This window comes from Typopeltis vanoorti, chromosome 17 (genome assembly GCF_054136105.1).
Source record: "Typopeltis vanoorti isolate ZY-2024b chromosome 17, IOZ_Tvanoo_1.0, whole genome shotgun sequence".
Classification (NCBI taxonomy): domain Eukaryota; kingdom Metazoa; phylum Arthropoda; class Arachnida; order Uropygi; family Thelyphonidae; genus Typopeltis; species Typopeltis vanoorti.
This window is the reverse complement of record NC_143565.1, coordinates 63,272,664-63,292,041: the sequence shown is the minus strand read 5'-3', so window position 1 is coordinate 63,292,041 and position 19,378 is coordinate 63,272,664. Positions and strand designations below refer to the sequence as shown.

The window sequence follows — 19,378 nt, the reverse complement described above, 5'->3', positions numbered from 1 at the left end:
TTTAAAATTTTTTGAGACTTTACCATAATTATTATTCCTTAGAGAGATGTTGCATGAAGGCTTTGAATTATTCAATACTAGTTTAAAAAGGATGTCACCTGAAGTCAGATCTTGACATACTTTGTGGATCCTGTTAACCCTTCTGGATAAAGAATAGTGACATTTTCCCAAATGGTTTACAGCTGCTGAGTGAATAATTAAGAATGCTGATACAACAATATATGTACCAATATTTCTTATTCTCTGTGTCATTTTCTATTTCTACAAAACATGATTTCATTAAATCTGAAGAAGAAGAAGGAGTAAGGAATTATACTCACGAGATTCAGAAAAAGCACTTAAAATATATTACCAAATATACTGAATAATAACTATAAGATTGTGACATAATTAATCAGAGAAAGGAGTACTTGGAGTATGCAACACTAAATATGAAAATAAACTACTTAAATGGCAGACAATTCCAAGTACAGTGATGTTGGCAAATTTCAAAATGTATAATGACACTTACTGTATTGTTTGGACCATAAGAAGCACCTTTTTATGTGCTTCTTATGGTCCAAATCGATTTAGAATTGGGGTGCGTCTTATTTTCTGAAGGTAGGTGATACCAGGTAAGTCTTGGATTCCCACGTTTTCGATGCAAGCCAAACACGTCTCACTGCATATGTTGGAATCTCCGATTTACATACAAACACTTTACTAGTGTCAATAGTAGTTGAATTTTGAATGGACGAGACGATTAAGTCTTTTAAAAAATATGGCATAAGTAATGCGATGGATGGTACTGAAGATGACTTAGTGTTTGAAGAGAGTAATAACAATAGTTCAGATAATAATATGAAAAGTGACAGTAACAAGACGAGTGAAGATGAACTGAATGCTGCTGGTACAAGTTATTGGTAATAATAAATAAAACTTAAGATTTGTAAATATTTTTATATCATAATTTTTTTTTTCTAAAAATTGTCTCATAAATTTGGGGTGCATCTTATCACCCGAAAAATACGATATTTTGTGAATATAGAAGAAGTAGAGGAATTTTTCAACTTATAAGAGAGAGCTACTGACAAAGAAATGCTGGTTCTTGTATAAAATCTAAACAACAGAGTAAAAAATGAATACCAAAAGAGCAAAGCTAATAATAATTCTAAGTGCTTGTTGGATTTCTGTTCAAGACATGGACCAGTAATTAGTAATAGAATTTTTCCATATAAACATGAGCCTAAATTCTCATCCAGAAAACACAGAAGAAATACCCTCCCTCCCCTCCCCCTCCCCAAAGTCATATTACAAGAGTTGTTTGAAAAGTTAGTAAAAAAAAAAAGTTAAACACATTTTTTTGGAAAAAATCGCCTTTATTTCTCAACAGTCTCCATCGAGGTCTATGCATTTGGTCCAGTGAGTTTCCAATTTTTTCATCCCATCTAAAAAGTAGGATTTATCAAATTATGCAAAATAGTCATTGACAGCCTTGATGACATCCTTGTTCAAAGAAAATTTTTTCCTACCAAGCCATTTTTAAGTTTGGGAACAAGAAGTCGTCACACAGGGCCAAGTCGGGAGAATACGGTGGATGTTTTTTGGGCCTTAATTCATACAATTTTGCCATTGCGATGGCCAATGTGTGGGATGGTGCACTGTCTTGATGAAAGAGCACTTTTTTGTGTGTCAATCTTGGCCATTTTGTCTTTAGTTCTTCTTTTAAATGGCCCAACAATGATGCATAATAGACTCCTGTTATTGCCTTACCCTTTTCCAAGTAACCTATCATGATAATTCCTTGGGAGTCCCAAAAAACAGTTGCCATCACCTTCCGATTTTGTCAACTTCCCAGTTGACAAAATGTCAACTGGGAAGTTGACTAAAGGTCACACATAAAATCTGAAGAGAAAGCCATTCTGGATGTGAATAAAGTAATTACAGTGGTTTCTCAATTATTCAACCACAGCAGGAGGATAATCAATGGATCAGATCATTGAAAGAACAAATTCATGATTCTGTACTAGAAGTCAGTTGATACATTAATTAATTTGCGGGTTGGATAACTGAGAGATTACTGTAATTTAAAAGATTACTAAAGGAGATAAACTATGAGAAAATAGTGACAGAAAATTCATTTACTTTAATCTTTCTTTATACTTATATTTCTTGTTTATTATTTATATTAAATTTAATTATTTTTTTAATTTTTAATTTATATTTTACATACTCCAGTAACCGTTTTCTAAAGACCAAACATGGAACTTTTTCAACCAAACATCATGCCTCCAATAAGTAGAGTGGTGGTCTCACACCAGGCATTGAAATTTATCTCGCATATAAAAACCTAATGTAGAATACAATTAGAAGTACTGAACAATACTGGAGGTAGAAAAGCTATCAGAAACCTGAAATGTAATGAGATGGCTGAAGTAACTGATATTAGACAAAAAAATGCACAAATATATAGATATAAAAATTTTATGATGGCTACACTTCAAAATTCAGAAGAGCAAATTCCAGTTGATTGTAGATTTCTCTTAGTACTCGTCGAGAACAAGAGAAGTCACATTCTGTGAGAATTAGAGAAATTTCTCTGTTGAAGTGTCCTTGGTAAAAATTTATGAAAGAATTATTGAGCAGAGGCCAAGAAAAATAAGAAGCCAGACTTATGGCAAATAGGAGTTATCGGGATCAGATTTTCATTTTAAGACAAAAAGTTGAAAAATGATGGGAATGTAACAGTTCTGTATTTAATTTTTGCATTATAAGTTATACATTTGGAAAGCTGTTAAAAACATCACAATTATATGGTGCAAATGAGACATTATATAGAGTGATATATAACCAACACTTAAGATGTTAGTTAGCAGTTAAAACTGAAGGAGGCACAGAAAGATTCATAGCATCTCCACTGTTATTCATCACCTATATGATCACATTATAAAGAAAATGTGATCTTTATATTCAGTTTTGATTTCGATTAAACCTGAAATCAAAACTGAAGGCATGAACTCATCTATTTACATTACACAGAGATTATATAAATAAATAAATGAGATTATATAAATAAATAAATCCAGTACAAGTCTTCAAAACACTAACTAAATTGAATTAACTGCTTTAAAAAAATATGGTATGAAAATTAGCAATAAAAAGACAAACTATGAAAGTAGGCAGGAACATGGAAAATGTCAAATGCAATGGGGAGTCCAGTAGAGAGAGTTTGATTAACGGTTGCAGTTTGCATGTTACAGGACAAGTGATTTTTTTTTTTAAAAAAATTAACAATGATCAGCAGACTGAACATATCTGACATATGAAGGGGAGGGGGCTGGAAAGTTCTGATAAACACCTAAAACAAACATAACTATGCATAACAAGTTGCCTCAGTCCTGAAGATACTTCAGGTGCAAACTTTGTTTGCTTACACTTGGATAAAGGATTAAACTAAATTTATTATAGTCTAACCAAGTGGGAAAAAACTTCCAACATATTATTATTACGGGCAACTCAAAAGAGTCCTTAAACATCATGTCAAGAACAACTATTAACATCCACACAAGATCTATCATACTTTGCCTTTAACTCATTCACAGTCATGGCACCCACAACAGACTCTGGCAGCTTATTACACTCATTCACCACTCTCCAAGTAAAAAACCTAGTTCTAACACCCTTGCTAACCACACTCTATCCCTGAATAAACTACTCTCTGATGTGGTATCCTGTCAAAGGCCTTAGCAAGGTCCAGCAGTATCATTGTATACCCATTACCCTTATCCAGTTCAGCTGTCACTGTGTTATAAAACGTGAGCAAGTTAGTGAGGCATGATCTACCCTTCACAAAACCATGCTATCCCCCATAAAGTATCCCATTTTCATCTATCCATTCCTGTATTTTTCTCTTTGACTACTTTCTCCAAAATCTTGACAACAACTCCAGATATGGTGATTGGTCGATAATTTGCAACAGCATTCTTGGAACCTCCTTTATGCAGTGGAACTATTTTCGCCTCTTTCCACCCCCTTGGGACTAACCCAGACCCGAGACTCAAATTAAACAAAATGGTCAAGGGCACTGACAGTTCTTTAGCCGCTTCACGTAAGACCCGAGCTGGTATACCATCCAATCCCAAAGATGTATTCACATTAACGTTTTGTAATATACTATTCATCTCCATTTCATTCACCTCAATTCCTGTATAAGCTATTGGTTTCTTCATTCCTGCAATATCACCACCTGGATGATATACTCTTGCAAAGTGTTCGCTCAGTAATTCAACTATATCAACTGATTCAGTTACCTCCTTACCATTGCCATTCCTTAAAATCATTCTGCTGTATACATTTTTTCTTTTACTTGCAGCATATCGAAAAAACTGTTTGGGATTCTCCTTAGCTTGCATTGATAATTTCCTTTCATAATCCGCTTTTTTCTTACCACACTCGTTACCCTTCTGGACTGTGCTTTATACTGTTCATGGGCCTGCAGGTCACCTTTCTCCTTAAATTCCCTCCACAGTTGTTTTTTTTTTTTTTTTTTGCAGCTCAAGCTTAATAGTGTTATTCATCCATTTAATCCCTACTTGATTTACTATCTGGACTCTATACAGTCAGCCATTACCTCCTTCAAACGCTCCTTTACCGCTTCCCATGCACTATCAACCTCCAGCCCTTGCAGTTTTACATGCCATGGCACTGAACCAAGCAATCTCCTAAGCTTGTCATACTTACCAGCCCAGTAATTCCACATGTACCCTTTCTTAATTAAAACTTCCACACATTTAGCCACCTAGAAGGTGGCTAAATGTGTGGAAGTTTTAATTAAGAAACTTTATGATCACTCTCACCAATTGTGGCAATGTGGTCATATTCATTACAGTCAAATTCTCAGATGCAATTACTAAGTCAAGCACTCTCGAATCCCTAGTATATTCTTGCATACTGTCTCGGATAGTTATCACTTAATAACTGTATAAAATCCAATTCCTTCCTCCCATGTGTCCTCTCCTCCTTCCAATCAATGTTACCATAGTTGAAATCCCTCATAATAATTACCCTCCTTCCACTCATTGCATCTATTTGTCTATGCATACTATCTCCACCATCTATTCCATCACCTGGTCTATAGCAGCACCCAACTGTATATTTTGTTCCACTAGTCTCAATCTCACACCAAATAGCCTCAAATGTGCTCTCTTCACTATCCTGCAGTTCAACTTCAACTCTCCTTGGCTGCAGTTCATCAGCTATTATCAATAACACTCCTCCCTCCATTCTTTTCTTTCTGTCCCTCCTAAACACACTATACCCTTCACATTCTATCCCACTAGCTATATCATCTTCTGTCAGCCATGTCTTAATAATGCCAATAACCTGTGGCCAGGAAGAGCCAACCAAGGCCAAAAATTCTTCCTTCTTGTTCCTAATACTCCTGGCATATACATGAAGTGCAAAAGCCTGTTAGTCCCATCCCTATCTTCTAACTATTCCATTCTGATTTGTTGTCCGTACTAGTTCAGGTATATTATACACATTCTTACACTCAACTGTCTCACTGATGTCTGCATATCTGCTTCCTCCCACTCCTAATAGCTCTATGTTCTATATATGTTCTACATGAAGACTGTTGGTTGAACAATTGCTTTATTGAGTTTAAACTTGTACTAGCTTCACGTACATTATATGCTTCACTAGGAGAGTGAAATAAAAATACAGGGCGAGTCAAAATGACATGAGCGATTAGAAACATTTATTGAACAAAAACTACTAAACACAAAAAACATAAAACAAAAATTAAGACAAAAAAAGAAATACCATCCTGCCCTATTGGCAGGGTGGTATTTGTCCATTTGCATTATCTCACATCTTATGACAGAAAATGCAAAATCTGGAATTCATCATGTTTGATCTACTCTCACTCAAACTTTTCCTGCTTCAATTATTGTCACATTCATCTGTTTTTTCTTTTTTTCTTCTATTCATCATGACTTCTCTAAAGTATTATCCCCAAAGCTCAACTTTCTGCAGTCGAAATACCCTAATGATATAATCTTTCTTGTGGATTTTCATATATTATCTTAATCCTAAGCTATCATAACCTTCATTAGTTTAAAATTTAATATGTATTTCCTTCAAAAATCTAAAAAGTATTCTCATAATGCAATTTATTCAAACAGCTTTATTACTTCAATAATGTTCACTCTTACACATATTTTAAAACTGTGCCAAGCATTTTCAGACCTATATATAAAACAGTTGGCACAGCTTTAAAATATCCATGGAAAAAATTGTGATATGTTACATCCATGCTACTTTATTGGTGGCATGCTATTATATTTTTTCAGTGTAAAGAAAACGCCACCTAGTTTAATAAAATGAAAGAGCAGAGGGAGAGAGAGAGAGAATATATATATATAAATTCCCTGTTTAAGAAACAGTGAAACACTTACTTCAAATGGTAGATCATGAATGTGTATTCTTCTTGAGCTATGAAAAGAGGGATCTTTTAGGGTAAAAATGCTATCTTTCTCAGATGCCATCTCTATTCTGTCTGTTTCTGAATCAAATGATTTTTTTGGCACAGCTGAAACTCTACAACAAAAAACAAAGTTATAAACTAAAAAAAATAGTATTTGAAGCAATGAAATATCATAGTTACTCCTTTGAAAAAAAAATAATAATAAAAAAAAAAAGAAATTAAATGAATCTAGCATTAAGTCTTAATATTATATATATATTTTTAAAGTTGATGTAGACATTGCCAATGTTTCAGCAGAAATCTCTCCAGTGCTCAAGAATAGAGAACCAGTGGATAGTGTGTTTGCCTTTCATTTTCCAGATTTTTTTCCCATACTTCTTTTCTGTTGGTGGATCTGGATATATAAAAAGTATATTTGATCCAAGATTCCTTTTAGCTTTGATGCATCTTGCTATGGCTCGAGCTCATTTGAAAGTAATTAAGATTCTTGTTGTAAGGTATCTTCAAAAAAATACTCCAAGCATTCTTCTGGGCTTCTTTAGCTGCTGCTGTGCAATCATCATACCCTCTGTGGTTTAGGAAAATGGTGGAACCGACTAAATGTTTTAGTAATTGCAGTTGTGGCTGCTCTTGTAATGCATTCTGTTACATGCATCACTGATATGAGATGAGTTGAACATTGCAGAATTAAATTCAGCTAATGAGGAAAAGGTGGACCAGCCAGCTTGCTCAATTTTCCACCATGATATAGGACATGGTTGACCATGCAGAAAAGAGGATATCATGGGAAAGTGATCACTCCTAAACAGGTCATCATCAGTTTCCCACTTGAACAGTGGGGGAAAGGGAGGGCGAGCAGATAGTTAAGTCAATGGCAGTGAATGTTCAGGTAGGTATATGAAAGAAAGTGTTGCTTCCTGTGTGTAAGAGGGATAGATTGCTGTTGATGAGCACTTGCTCAACAACTCTTCCTATAATGCTTGTTCAGGCACTATCACATAGAGTGTAATGTCCATTTAAAACTCCTTATAAAAGTAAGAGGGAATAGTAACTGCAATATGACACCATCAAAGTCATCTTGAGAAATGTCAGCAGCAGGAGGAAGGTAGATGCAGCATACTGTTATATATCTGACCAAGAGATGGATAGTGACTTCTTCTATGTTGGTGTTCATTTGGATTTGTTGGAAGGGGGTATGGTTGCTCACAAGGATGGTGATTCCTCTGTGGGCAGGTCTATTCCCTATCCTTATGAATGATGGTAACATTACGGAGAGCCAGATCATCACCTGCAGGCAGAAACATATTGGTTTACACTTTTGTAAGAGAACCATTAAGTTGTCAGTGTTTTTTGTCAGAATCCATGACAATTCATTATAGAAATATTTCCATTATTTCTTCTTCTTTCTTTCTTTAGTGGTATCATCTGGCTTTCTATGTTGAGTGGGTTTATTTATTTATTTTTTTTACTTGGTTTATTTTTATTATTATTTTTTTTTTGAGAATTGTGGATGGTTAGTTTCCATCACTTCCAATACACCATCAAATTCCACTTCCTCTAGGGCCCTCAGTATATTAATTGTTTTATCTCCCTGAGGAGAAGTGGAAGTATCCATCCCATCTGTTGATAGCCCATATAATAAATGGTCTGGAGGAATATCTTTGATCCTCTGTGGTGCGCATTCCATTATTTTTTTAATAAGATGATTTTCATGCAGTAAGATCATTTTTGGCATGTCTTCAGGAGTGAATCCATAATGATTTTTTCTTTTATTCACTCAAAGAAGATAATGAGCAATTCATATCTTTCAAGAATATTGTAGTTGTGAGCAGATGGAATGGACATATGGGTTTGAATCCCTACTGTCACTTTCTTTACAGTTGCTTTCTTAGCGTAAGAGGATTTCACAGATGTTGTTGCTTTTATTGTGGTATACTACCTCTTGGCTCTGTTTTTAACTTTTGTATTTCCTTTTTCTTCCTTCCACCTTTGGCATGCTTGGAAGTATGCTGAGCAATCACCCTTACAGAGCATTTGGTGTTTTGCTCTTAGTCTTTATTCTCAGGTTCTTTACTGCCACATCGAGAACAGATGGTAGAGCAATGACAGGCAGTTTGAAAATGACCATATTTTTACATTTAAAGAGCAGCATAAGGAGTTTGTGATATAGAGTTATACTGGACAGCTGAGATATCCTGCTTTGACAGATGTTGGAAATTTTAGTTTCTTGAATGTAAGGATTACTCAGTGTTTCTGGTAAGGTACTGATATTTCTGATGGGAACCAGATGCCCATCCCTATATAACAGGATTCTTCTTCTGGCTGTGACTCCCTGGTCCTTGAGTTCAGAGCATATTTCTTCATTGGGAACATCAAAAAGGTCCCATGGTCTTGTATTATGCTCTGATATTATGCCTCTAGGAAAGTTTAAAGTGTGTGTGTGTGTGTGTTGTGTGTAACTTTGATTAGTATTCATCTAATAGCTGTCATATGGAATAATTTTTTGGATTGTGTGAATGGAGCTAAACCTAGCTTCTTTACAGATTTTGGAGATCCTGCTAACTCTTCCAGGCCCTTCTGGATAAATGATAACATTTTTCCAATTGAACATTCACCTCTTGAGTGTAGGATTAAGAACAGTGGTGTATTTATTGCAGCTCCTGATGTCTTTTATTTCTTACTCTGATTTTCTGTTGATGATAATATGGTTTCCAAACCTGGTTGGGGCTTGTTGAGGGTCTCTGATAATCAAGACCATGAAGAAGTGTTCATTCACAGGAGAAGTTTAGTGCCAGAGCTCCTCTCCCACCATGGCGCCATGAATGAATGCCAATTCTCCAGCAAGCAATGACTGCACTCACAAGTGAAATGCCAGGACTATCCCTGGCATTTCAAACTTTTTTTGGTCATGAGAGCATCAAGGAAAGGAAAATTTCCATCTTTTTTTTATACTCTAATGTAAATCTGATAGTAGGTTTGTAAGAGTTACAGGAATGGAGAAATTGTTGCAGGCTTGGGAGGCCATGTTTCCAAATAATAGAGATGTCATCCACATTTCTCCACCATACTGTTTTAGGCTCATTTCTGTTAGGAACACTCAAAATTCTTCATGAAAAGGTTAGCTGAAGGAAGAGAGAGAGAGAGGAGAGCTCATGGCAAGTCCAAAATTTTGCTTGTAAACTGTATTGTTTTACTGAAAAAATTTGGACCAGATACAATGTTCAAATAACTCTGTGTCATATGGTGGAAAGAAGTCTGTGAGAAGTTCTAGCACATTGTCAACAGTAACATTTAAAGAGAGATATGATGTCAAGACTTGCAAGGATGTCACAGTAGATGATGAATATAAACTGGATGCTTTCTGGACTAATTGAGATCAATTTTTGATGTTAGATTTGACTGACCTTATGTGCTGTTGTAATAGATTACCTAGATAAGGCATAAGTTGGAGAGTTTATGCCATCTACTATAGGTCTCAATGGAACGTGAGACTTGTGGATTTTTGGTGATCCATAAAGTCACAGAGAAATAGGATGCAATGACTTGAGCTTTTGTAGTAATTCTGGTCTCCAGAATTACTACAAATTTACAAACTTCTAAAGAAATCTGTTAAGGTTATCCATTTGCAGAGATCACTGAATAAAAACCAAGGACTGATCTTATTAAAGCTTATAACATCAGATTTTAACTTTGCCAACAATCATTTTCTATTGCTGACTGCAGATAGATAATGAATGTCATGTTTTTTTTTACATTTACTGCCTAGCATAAATTTATCTATTCGTACTGTAATGGTTTTCTTGTCATCAGAAGTTGTTTGCAACTTCTGCACATTTGATAGAGTAGGAAGAGTTCAAAACACAAGAACCAAATCTTGAAGGTCAAGTGGCCAAATCTGAAGTAAACACCGACTAATTCAATTAGAGAGGCATGCAGAAGTTGTCTACAAAAGACAAAGATCTGAACTTCATGGAAGACACAAGATATTAGAGACACACTCCTGGAAAAGAAATCATATCATGTATTTTTTGCAAGCAAGTCAGCAGTGCACAGATAGCAAAATGTTCTGGATGTTATTCAAAAAAGAAGCTTAGAAATGGAGAGAGGAAAAAACTATTATAAAAGGCCTAATACCTAAGTGGTGAGTCAGCTATTAAAATTAAATGATGTGTAGGAAAATGGTTTTGTGTTTTATATAGACATATACAGTATATCAGCCCTGCACATGAGAAGTCCCAAGTCCTATGACACGACAGCCCATGTATGGGTAAGTGTTTAGAGGAATTTGTTGATGCGTTTTTTTTTTTTTTTTTTTTTTTTAAACCTGAAGGTTGTGGTCATTGGGAAAGACTGTTCCAAAGAGTGGAGGTGTGGCAAATGAAGGCAGAGGATGAAAAGTTGGTTTGATGAGTCTGGAGTTGAACTGTAAATGGGTGTTGACTAGTAGCTGCTCATGTTCATATATGAGTACAGGAAAGTGGATTTTTGGTGGGAGTTGTTTGAATTGTAGCATCCAGTTCAGAGAAGCAGTGCCCATGAAAATACCTATAGAAAATATATAACTCAGCAAGAGAATGTTGCTTTGGTCACTTTCCCATACAGGAAATGACCGAAGAGAGGCCATGTGGAGCAAATTGCTCACCTTCTGTATACAATCAAGCATTATTCCATTCCAAAATGTGGGAATAGTATTCTCAAGTTAGATGGATCTAAGCTTTATGAAGTGTCAGGAGTTGAGCAGGAGAGAAGTACTATTTTGAATGGAAAAGAATACAAAGTATTTTGGAGGCTGAAGAAGGTTCATCTGATGTGTTCATCCCAAGATAGAATACCCAAGGAGAGAAAACTGGTTCTAGTTGGCAAGAGGAATATTATCAAAGTAAAGGGGAGAGTGGATTGGTCTTTCTTTCTAGAAATGAGACAGATTGCATTTTGGCAGCATTAAAATTCACTAGGTTATCCTTACCCCACTTGAGAATGTAAAGGAGATTGGTTAGAGAAGATCTTGCAACAATTTACCTGAGTACTACAAGGTTTTTGAAAATGAAAAAGAGGAGTGCTGAGTACTGTCATCAACAAAGCTATGAATAGGACTGCTGGCAGAAAGAGATGATCATTAACGTACAGGGGAAAGAGCATATGTGGCAGTACTGAGCTCTGGGATACATCGATATTAACTGATAAATCTGATGAAAGGAAACCGTTTATCATAACCTGCAATGAACAGCCAGAGAAGAAGCTGGCAATCCATTTGCAAAGGGAGAGAAGTACTGTAGGATGTTAGCTTGGTAAGAAGGCCACAATGCCAGACAATCAAATGCCATGGAAATATCAATGGCATTTGATTGATATTTCTATTGATATTTCCATTTCCATGGAAATATCAATAGATTATTGAGAGCACTAGGAAAGGATTAAAACTAATTTTAATGTTTCAATATTTCATCTCAGTCACTGAGACATCTTCAGGGAGTACAAATAACACGTGTAACACACACAAAGATAACACAATACTTAATGAAACATGTGTGGGACTAAAGTCATATATAGATGGTACACCCTCTATGAGCATTTGTAGGTGGCCTAGGAAAGTTTTAAGCATATGTATTGTTTAAATTAGGTTGATTTCTGAGTGCCACTGCAGATTCCAAAAACAGTCTTTCCTTTTTAAATTTACTATGGTGGTTTTCTTCCAGAAGATACTGCGAGTTGTGTCAATACATGGTCTGCAAGGCCAGACTGACTATAGTCGTGATTGCAGATGTAAGTCTTGTGTTCATCTAAACAGATAGTGGCTAATCTGTCGGTCCAAAGTAAGCCAACTTGCAGGAAAAGGGTACTTTATATATTCCAGGCACTGAATGAAGAAAGAGTGCTAAAGTGTCATTTAAGGGATGGTGAAATGAATTGTGAATCTCAGAAAGACAAAAGAATTGTCATAACCAGAGCAGATAATTATTCTCCTAGATCGTGCTACCTACATCCCATTAGATCAGGATCCCACAAAAACACAGGTTAAAGAATTAAAAAGCCTACTTAAAGTATCTTCTTGGGAGCCGGACATTATAAACAACTGAAACCCTTCTGTTCTTGCTTCCCCCCCGATATATGGCTTACCTAAAATACACAAATCTAATTCCCCCCCTCCCCGTAAGACCTATAGTAGATGATACCACTGATGCTCCATCTACAAATTGTTAAAACAGCTGGCAAATTCTCTTATCTCCATCCCCCCTCACTGGACTTACCACATCCTATATGAAAAAACTCTACCTGTTTTAACACCTTGACTGAACATCTAACTTTAAATAATACAGATATATTGGTAAGCTTTGACATCACCTCACTGTTTACAAATATTCCCTTAAATGACACCTTAACACTCTTAAAAATCATTTTTCCTCCTGGTTACGTTTCTTAGAAGAACAAAATTTACAGACAGAAAGAAATGCTATGGGCTACCCCCCCCCCTGCCAATTTTTACATGAAAATTTCATAAAATTAGCCATAGACTCAGCACCCCCTCCCTCAAACCTGCTATCAGGCTAAGATATGTAGATGATAAGTTCTCTATTTGGCCTACAGGCATTCATAAATTTGCCCACCATCACTGCTCTCAACAATATGGCATCATTAAAACTCTCACCAATAGAGCCTATAATCTTTGTTCCAGTAGAACCTCTTTCAACTGAACTCGAGCATATACACAACACCTTCCTATCCAATGGCTACAGTGATGACAGAATTAAAAAAATAATCAGTTCTTGCACCTCCATTCCTCAGCTATCTCTTCAGAAGGATTTCAGAAATGCCATCACCATCCCCTACATTTATGGCACATTGGAAAAAATAGCCAGGTCTTTAAAAAAGTACAACCTCTACACAGCTTTTAAGCCCCATTGTAAACGTGCTACCCTTATCTGTTCTACCAAAGATCAACTCTCTCTCTCTTAGTCCCTGGAGTATATAAATTATCCTGTTCCTATGTCAAAAATTATTCCTTATATTCTCCATGTATCTATGTCTTTAAAACATCACTAATGCCCTAAAGATTGAGTAAAAATCAGTGACATCATAAAAGCGGTACTCCTAAAGAAAAATAAGCAAAATAGTCATAAAAATTAATAAAATATTTCAGCTATTTACACACTTTTTAATCAAGATGAATGAAACCTCGCTGCAAGAAGCCTACATTAACCATTATTCACACGATGCCTATCATACTTCTCCTTAAACTCATTCACCAACACAGCACTCATGAGTACCTCTGGCAACCCATTGCACTCATTTACTACTCTCCAAGCCAAAAAAATCTAGTCCTCACAGCTTGTTAACTGATGAATTTTATGTTTATCTTTTAAAGCTGAAACATTGTCTAGATCCATACAAAATTAGTAAACATACATGCACAAGTTACTGTAATTGTAAATTAATAGTAATTTTGCTCACACTTTCATTCAGTTTAGAAATGTTCCAATAAGATGTCAAGTTCAACTAACTTTAATAATAAAATTCATAATGTGAAACACATACCAATCTATCACAACTTGCATTCCAGGCAAAATTCAAGCAATTTTCAACACTCTTTGGGTAGACTAAGCACAAGAAGTATTATTATGCTAATCTCTGTACTAAATTATCACTTCAGATTTTGTTAAAACATATCCATTCCTTTTTTCAGCTCAAGAGAATTGAACTGAAGAAACAAAATAGTCCCACTTTCCAGTAATAGAGATGGGGGAGGGAATTCACTAATAGAAGCACTTATTGCATTCTTCTAATATGATTCTTATATAACATAACATGTATATAAAAATAAGTTTATTCTATTCCAATCATTAGAAACAGAACTACCAACTGTTACTTAGCTTTCCTTAATCACACAAAAATAAAAAATGCTATGGAAAATGCTTTGCAAATAGCAACACATAAATTGCTTTTATCTTACTGTATGTCTGTGCAGTTTTTAATAAAACTTCAGTTTTATTCTTCGATTAAAATGATAAAAAAGCCTCAATCCATGTTCTATAACATCAAATTTTTTACCTTTTTTTATCCCCTCTATGCTATCTGCTCCCAGTTGTTATTCATTAGCATTTATGTTGCCAATCAACATATGCTGCATAATGTTAGATGAATTGCGCTTCTCACATACAGGATCTAGCTCTAATGTTTGTCAATATCACTGTCAACGTGCTATTGTTAGAAGTAAATACTTTTTTTTAGTACTAAAAATACATTATCATTTAACATTTCTTTGATATTTCCTGCATCTTGTAAAATCTGTTGCATGAAACAAAAGAATTAACGTTCAATTTTGGAATCACTATGCCATATAAACAATTATAAGCATTAACATTCAATGTTAATGCTTAACACATTCAGTCATACAATTCATCTAAATAATTAAAATTCAATTTCTGGACAATTTCTGTTAATCAGCTAAATCTGTCACCCACAAAGCTTCAGTTTGTTATAGGGAGTAATTCCCAAACCAATCATCATCATGATCACTCATCTTTGAACTCCCCCAACACTTACCAAAGGAAACTAGACAATATAGCAACTAGGAATCTCCACACAGCTCAGAGGTAATGAGCTCATATAAAAGCCTAATGAAGATGGATAATAACTTGCGAGGATAAAAAGGACATGAAGGGAAGTCCTCAAGTAGTAGGGAAATTATATGCACATAAGGAGAGTGTGCATAGGGAGTTGAAGTCGCAATGGATTTGAAGCAGTGTGGTGTGAAGTGGAGGTGACAGGAAGAAATATTTAGTTGAATGTAACTGGGAATCTCCACACAGGTTGGATGTGATGAGCTCATATAAAAGCCTAATAAAGAAGGATGATAATTTGTGAGAATAAAAAGGACAAGAAGGGAAGGGGAGTGCTGCTCATGTAATAGGGGAATTATGTCTACATAAGGATAGTGGACATAGGGAAATAATGGCAATGATTTTGAAGCAGTGTGGTGTGAGGTGGAGGCTGATAGGAAGAGAGATTTAGTTGGATGTTGCTATAGGCCAGGTAATGTGGAGGATGGTGATGAAGAAATGTATAAGCAACTTGGGTTACTGAACAAGGGAAGGATGATTATTATGGATGATTTTAATTATGGTAATATAGACTGCAATGAAGAGATAGCATTTGGGAATAAGGAAAATGAATATGAATCATGAAGTGATTACATGGGTTGTGGCTAGACATATAAAGCCTTCTGTGAGGAAAGGATATATGTGGAAGTACATGGCTGGTAATTATGAAAAGTTAAGAGACAGCTTGGAGCTATAACATAAAAGTTGAGCTATAGCATGAGGAGTTGAGTGGTAATGAAATATATGCTACTTGAGAACTGACAAAAAAATAAATAAATACATAAATATTAACAGCATCAATGTATGAATGTACTCTAAAAATCAAAAGGCCAAATAAGGTAGGTGACAAATGGATGAAATAAGGGATGAACCCCTTATCCAATTCAATTATCACTTTACTGTAGAAAGTGAACACTACCCTTCCAAAACCATGTTGCCCCTATAAAGTATCATATTCCTATCCCATTCTTGTTTGCCTTTGGCAGGTTTGGTTGGCGAAGCTTAGTGTATCCTTTTTCTCTCTCTCTCTCCAACAACTGGCTGCAGGTTCGAATCCCACCTTTGGCATGGATGTTTGTGATTGTCTTTAGGTAGGAGATGAGTTTCATTGCTTGGTGTGAGACCACTATCCTGGAGGTCTGAAATGGTTTGAAAGGTTTCCATGTTTTGTCTCTAGAGCAGGGTTTCTAGATTATGTAAAAAATAAAAATGAAAAAAAAAAAAATAATAATAATAGCAAGCAAATTAAATCCAAACACTCACATTTAAAAAAAAAAAATTAATTTCACAAGAAAATAAGTACACAAATTAAACTCCAACTTTACTAAATAAATTATATGTGCTCCTCTTGTTTATAATAAGTTCATTCACATAGGAATGACTACCAACATAGAACACATTTTTCTTCTTTCTACATCTTGAAACCATACTTTTATAATGGATTGTATTAAGTTATCCTTTGTATCACAATTTAATTTTACAAGTCTTTTTCACTATGGCCCACAAATTTTCTATTGGGTTAATGTCAGGAGATAATAAATTTAGTTTCATCCTTTATCCAAGTGTAGGCAAACAAAGTTTGCACCTGAAGTATCTTCAGGACTGAGGCAACTCGTGGTAAAGGTGGACCAAGCTCTCATCACTCCTTGTCTCAGTATCTCCCCTAATGCAAAGCACATCTCCTTGCAGACATGTATAATGCTATGCATTAAGGGAAGGGCCACTATCCAGAATGGTTTTGACCTTTATTGAGATCTCGTCAGTGGCAGCCAGACCTAGAGGTTGTGATACTAAGGTGGAAGAAGAAAAAAATGTCAGGGGAGTTACCTGGCCACTGAAGCAATTGGATGTTGTGCTTTTTGAGGAGCTCTTTCACTTTTTGTGAAGAGTGATATTCTGTTGGAAGATAAGTTTTTTTGTCTTTCTGGATCTGTGGGATCACTCTTTTTTCCAATATTTTTATGTATTGGTCACTTTTCATCATACTGTCAAGAGGCACAAGTGATCATGGACCATCAACCCCAGAATATCTTTTCAGTTGGGTGTTTAAGAGTTTGTTGAAGGTGGGCAGGAGAAGTCTTCCCAGCCACTGATTTGTGAACATAGGGTACTCCCTCTCCTTGAACAAGGAAATGGCTCTCATCAAAGAATATGACCTTCTTCCACTTCTCACCAGTCCAATCTTTGTAGAATTTTGACAACTAGAGCCTCTTTTTCTGCATCAACAGTTTTTTTTTTTTTTTTGTCTGTGGGCACTCTTTCCTTCTTCCAACAACCTTCGACAGACTGTCATGTCAGAAATATTAATCCCATTAGATGACTCGACGTCTACAACAGACAAACTTGGATTCATTTTGCTTTTCCTAACTAGTAAATGATCATGAGTAAGTGTAGTTTTCCTTTAACATAATCTTTCATGTACTTTCACTTCATTAAAATTAATTACTGTGGTTATCGTATTATTTACTGTTCATAGTTTTCCTTTTTCGCCCAGAATTTCCTTTTCAGAAAAGGTAGCTGTCTTCCTAAACTTCTTTAAAATCACATTAACAGTACCCAAACCACAACCAACTCATTGGCAATTTGCATTTGAGTCATGGATGTGTGCTGAGAAAGAGTATATATTTTTGAACACTTTCTTGGAGATATACGTAATTGATAGTCTATGAATATCAACTCGTTTACACTATTAAAAACGCACAACACTATTAATGAACATCATAGAAACAGTTAAATCATTTAAAACATGCAGCACTCAACCAAAATAGTGATCTAAAACCAAAACCAAACCAAAAACCTGACAAAAATTTGGCTTATTTGGATTACTTTGTTCGCTGCTGTACTCTAGGTTTACAACCTTTCATGGGCAATAGTCATAAAAAAAAAGCAAAACCCCAACTTTTCCGATACCATAATTACTTCTGAGATACTGATAAGTCTATAATTTGCTATCTCTGTCTCGTTTACTTGTATATTTACCTATACGAATATGACCTCTCGTTGCTTTTGCCTTAGTATCACCACTCTGAGTCTGCCTCCCACTGACGAGACCTCAATAAAGTTCGAAACTGGTCTGGGTAGTAGCCCTTCCCTTAATGCATGGCAGTATACATATCTACAAGGAGATGTGCTTTGCATTATGGAAGATACTGAGACAAGGGGTGATGAGAGCTTGGTCCACCTTTGCTACGAGTTGCCAAGGAATGTACCACTTTACCTCAGTCCTGAAGATATTTTCAGGTGCAAACTTTGTTTGCTTACACTTGGATAAAGGATTAAACTAAATTTATTATAGTCTAATCAAGTGCAAAATAAACTTCCAACAAGCTTTATATTATAAATACATTTTTTAAAAAAGCTATCAAAAGAAAATGGACATGGAGAAGTCCAAATGGAGAAATAAAAAAATGAAATAGATTATATAAAAAAAAAAAAAAGTATCTTGAACTATTTCTTTATTATTACACATTATATAATCTATTTCATAAAAAAAATGAAATAGATTATATACTGTGTAATAATAAAGAAATAGTTCAAGATACCTCAGTACTAAATCAAGTAAAAACAGGAAGTGACCACCGATTGGTGAGAGCCAAAATTAAAATAAACCCCAAATTGGAAAGAATAAAATGGCTAAACAACAAAAAATCAAGAAGTTTTGACTTAAAACCTATCGAAAATAAGGATTATGAAGAAAAACTCAATCAAAAACTAGACTTAATAAATATATTTGAAGGAGAAGACATAAATAAAATAAGCAAAAACCTAACGGAAGTAATAATCTCAGCAGCGAATGAATTCAAAAGCAACAAACAACAAAAAAGACCATAAACTTTCAGAGGATACCTTAAGACTACTAAAAAAAGAGACGAAATCTGAAACAAGGATTACGAAGAAAAACTCAATCAAAAACTAGACTTAATAAATATATTTGAAGGAGATGACATAAATAAAATAAGCAAAAACCTAACGGAAGTAATAATCTCAGCAGCGAATGAATTCAAAAGCAACAAACAACAAAAAAGACCATAAACTTTCAGAGGATACCTTAAGACTACTAAAAAAAGAGATGAAATCTGAAACAAGACAAAAACTTAATTTCTAAAATAGAATATGCAGAACCATGCAAAACAATAAGGAAAAATATGAGAAATGAAATAAGATCTTATAACACTACAAAAATAAAAGAAACAATTGAAAACAAAAAAATATGAAAATACTAAGAAAACATTTATCAGTTGATAAAAGTTAAATAACTGCAAAAAAGATAAGAATGGAACTACAATAAGGAACCAAGAACAAATTCTAAGTAGGC

The 19,378-nt window shown here is 35.0% G+C and overlaps 1 protein-coding gene across 1 annotated transcript in view; it reads right to left on the bottom strand.

Moving 5' to 3' along the window:
- Positions 1–19,378, bottom strand: part of LOC150097443 (F-box only protein 30-like) — a 210,001-nt gene that overhangs the window by 45,986 nt on the left and 144,637 nt on the right. The window contains exon 7 of the mRNA XM_090407140.1: positions 6,438–6,579. Coding sequence (XP_090263266.1) covers positions 6,438–6,579 — 142 coding nt within the window. The remainder of the gene's footprint in view (positions 1–6,437; positions 6,580–19,378) is intronic.